Here is a 2,822-nt window from a genome sequence, read left to right on the forward strand (position 1 = left end):
AGTCATCATTCACTTTCATTTCATCCTTTTTTTTTTTTTTTTTTGTTCATACAATGAAATTGGAATGTGTCAGAGGCAATCATTCTGCCTGACATCTCCCTCAGTGTTTAAAAACAGATTTGGAACAACCTGAGGTTGAGTAAATGATTATCATTTTTTTAATGTTTGGTTGAACTCTCTCTTCAGTATTAGGTTAATGGATGATCACTAAATTGTATGTGTCATTCTCGCTCCTGAACACCTAAATACATATGACATATTCTGTAATAGCGGTATTTGTGTATTTGTTAACCCCCCTCCTCCCTTCAATCATGAATGACAATCTGTAAAAACGTCCATCAGAGAGGATGCTGGCTGAAATATTCGAAGAGTTAAGATGTGTTTAACTGATATTTTAAACCAGCGGTAAAATAAAGCATAGACAATAGGATTCAGACCTGAGTTTATATGAATGGTCCATAGTAGTAATGTCATTGTAGTGGATGTAATTGTTGTGGGTTTTGTTAGAGAACAGATATAGTATGAAATCCAGCAAAGCAGATAAGCCGTCACAATGATTCCTAATGTCAGAGCAGCTTTACTCTCAGATTTCCTCCTAACCAGGGCCTGAAGTTAACTTTTTTGACCACCAGCCACTGTGGCAGGTGGATTTAAAAATCCACCCGCCACAGTGACTTTTTACCAGCCAGTTTTTTTTTTTTTTTTTTTTTTTGCCTCATAAAAGGTGGAAAAAAAAAGGAACTGCACAAACATTTGTTCTTTAACTTGTAAGAATACACATTTAAGTGCTGTCAAGTTATTAACGAGATCCATACAAGTAATAATAACTCTTAGAATACAGATATAGACCGAGTGCAGCTCGTACTATGTAAACAAATCACACGCGGCTGTGTTGATCGCTGGGCAGCTGTTAGTTACAGCGTTCAGGAACCGTTATGTTGCGTTCGCACCGGACGCGAATAGCGCGTCAGGCGCGAATTTAGACGCATATTCGCGTTTGGTGCGTATGGCTGACTTCGTTTAAATGTCAAATAACAACAGTTGCAAAAAAAAACAAAAAAAAAAAAACGCAAAGACCCAGCCACTGATCTATATAGAATGACCCAGCCGCTTTAGTTACTGTTGCTATGTCCGACAAGCTACACCGCGCTCACGCCAAACCATGATCTCACGCAATGAAAAACACATCGCGCAGCAGAGAGGAGGACACTGACAACACGCTGACAGACAAGACAGTCCTGGTTACTTTTGATTTTAAACAAAGTATCAACGTTAAAATTTGGTCATTTTTAAAGAAATTTAGACAATAGGCTACCGTTTTTGTGGCTCTGTAATTACAGATCGCTGTGGTGCCTGCTTGTGAACCGATCATCTCTTCTTTCTAGTTAATTTATAGCATAAAATAAACATGAATGAACATAAGAAGGAATGAAGTTTTAACTGCGGAAAGATGTCAGTAGGTCTACTCAGTACACTCCGTTTTTTCAAGTTCAAATCATCCAACGTTGAACTCTCCTGACTGCTTTGTCGGACAAAAAAAAAAGGCGGATTCGGCGGATTGTGATTGGCCAGATAGCCGTCAATCAAACTCCCCGCGAAGGGTCGATTCTTATTGGCTACCTGCCAGTGTGGCAGGTAGATTGACAGTGTTACCCGCCAATTGCAGAATTCACCCGCATTTGGCGTGTGGTCGGGTGTTAATTTCAGGCCCTGCTCTTAACTGAAACTTCCATTACACATTTTACACCATTCATGTGAGAGTTAATAACCTTCACTTGCAGACGTGCAACATAAAATATCCTCAAATATGCAGTGATTATGACAGTACATGGAAATAAGAAGGAAAATATAAAATCAGTGAATCTCCAAGCAGGAGTAATCAAAACATCACACTGGCCGTAACACATTGTTTTGTCTGAGATGTTAAAATATCCATTACCAATTACATACCAAATATTGTAAACTGAACAGCAAAACCAGCAGAGACAGATGCTTATTAAGGTTTTAGTTATGGTTATTTTCTGTGGGTACTGTAAAGGGTGACACACAGCCACATAACGATCAACAGCAATTAAAACTAAATTACTAAGAGATGTAGAAATGAGCGACGCAGTGGTAATTACAAACAGTCCACAGTAAGTGTCTCCAAAGTACCAACATGTCTCAATTTGCTTGATGCCCTCTACGGGTACCACAATAAGTCCAATAAGCAGGTCGGCCACAGCCAGAGAGAGAATAAGCAGGTTGGTTGGACTGTGAAGCTTCTTGAAGTGAGAGATGGAGATGATCACCAGCAGGTTCAGAAACACAGTCCATGCCGACAGCAATGATAGAAAAATGTAAATGATATTATGTTCAAAACTGGAGCGTTTTCCCTTGATACATGATGAGTTGATGGCAGGAAAGCAGTATTGAGTCTCATGATCCTCTGTCTCATAGGCCATGAGTGAGTGTCCTCCTGTTAGGAGTTTGTTCTGCTCTCCTTTCTGTCCTTTCATTTATAGTGTCTAGCTCAGGCTGGCCCACCCATTTTCACCCACTCTGATACTGCATAATGAAAAAACTATTATGGTTATGTGCTCTTACAAACTATTTTAACTCAAACGTTCTGGGAAAAAGTTTTTAGATAAACCTGAAAGAGCTGTTGGAAGCTTATTAGTGATGGTGACGTTGAATTTGTGGGACTGTGGTGTAGTTCGTTAATATCCTACCTTTAACTTTTTTCTTCTGGCAATTGCATTTGGCTTCAAAATTCATAAAAGTTTTTGATAAATTTGATGACCCCCAGCCCACCCCAACCCCTCACCCTACCCCCCACCCCA

The 2,822-nt window shown here is 39.7% G+C and overlaps 1 protein-coding gene across 1 annotated transcript; it reads right to left on the reverse strand.

Annotated features, from left to right (window-relative positions):
* Positions 1-309: 309 nt before the first annotated feature.
* Positions 310-2,498, reverse strand: LOC307152918 (trace amine-associated receptor 13c-like; the record flags this gene model as incomplete). The annotated part of the gene is made up of 2 exons (XM_079861914.1): positions 310-606; positions 1,728-2,498. 2 exons carry the CDS (start codon positions 2,496-2,498, stop codon positions 310-312), a joined length of 1,068 nt encoding a protein of 355 aa, XP_079718040.1.
* Between the last annotated feature and the right edge of the window lie 324 nt (positions 2,499-2,822).

The sequence above is a fragment of the Squalius cephalus genome (assembly GCF_949319135.1).
Source record: "Squalius cephalus genome assembly, chromosome: 24".
NCBI lineage: Eukaryota > Metazoa > Chordata > Actinopteri > Cypriniformes > Leuciscidae > Squalius > Squalius cephalus.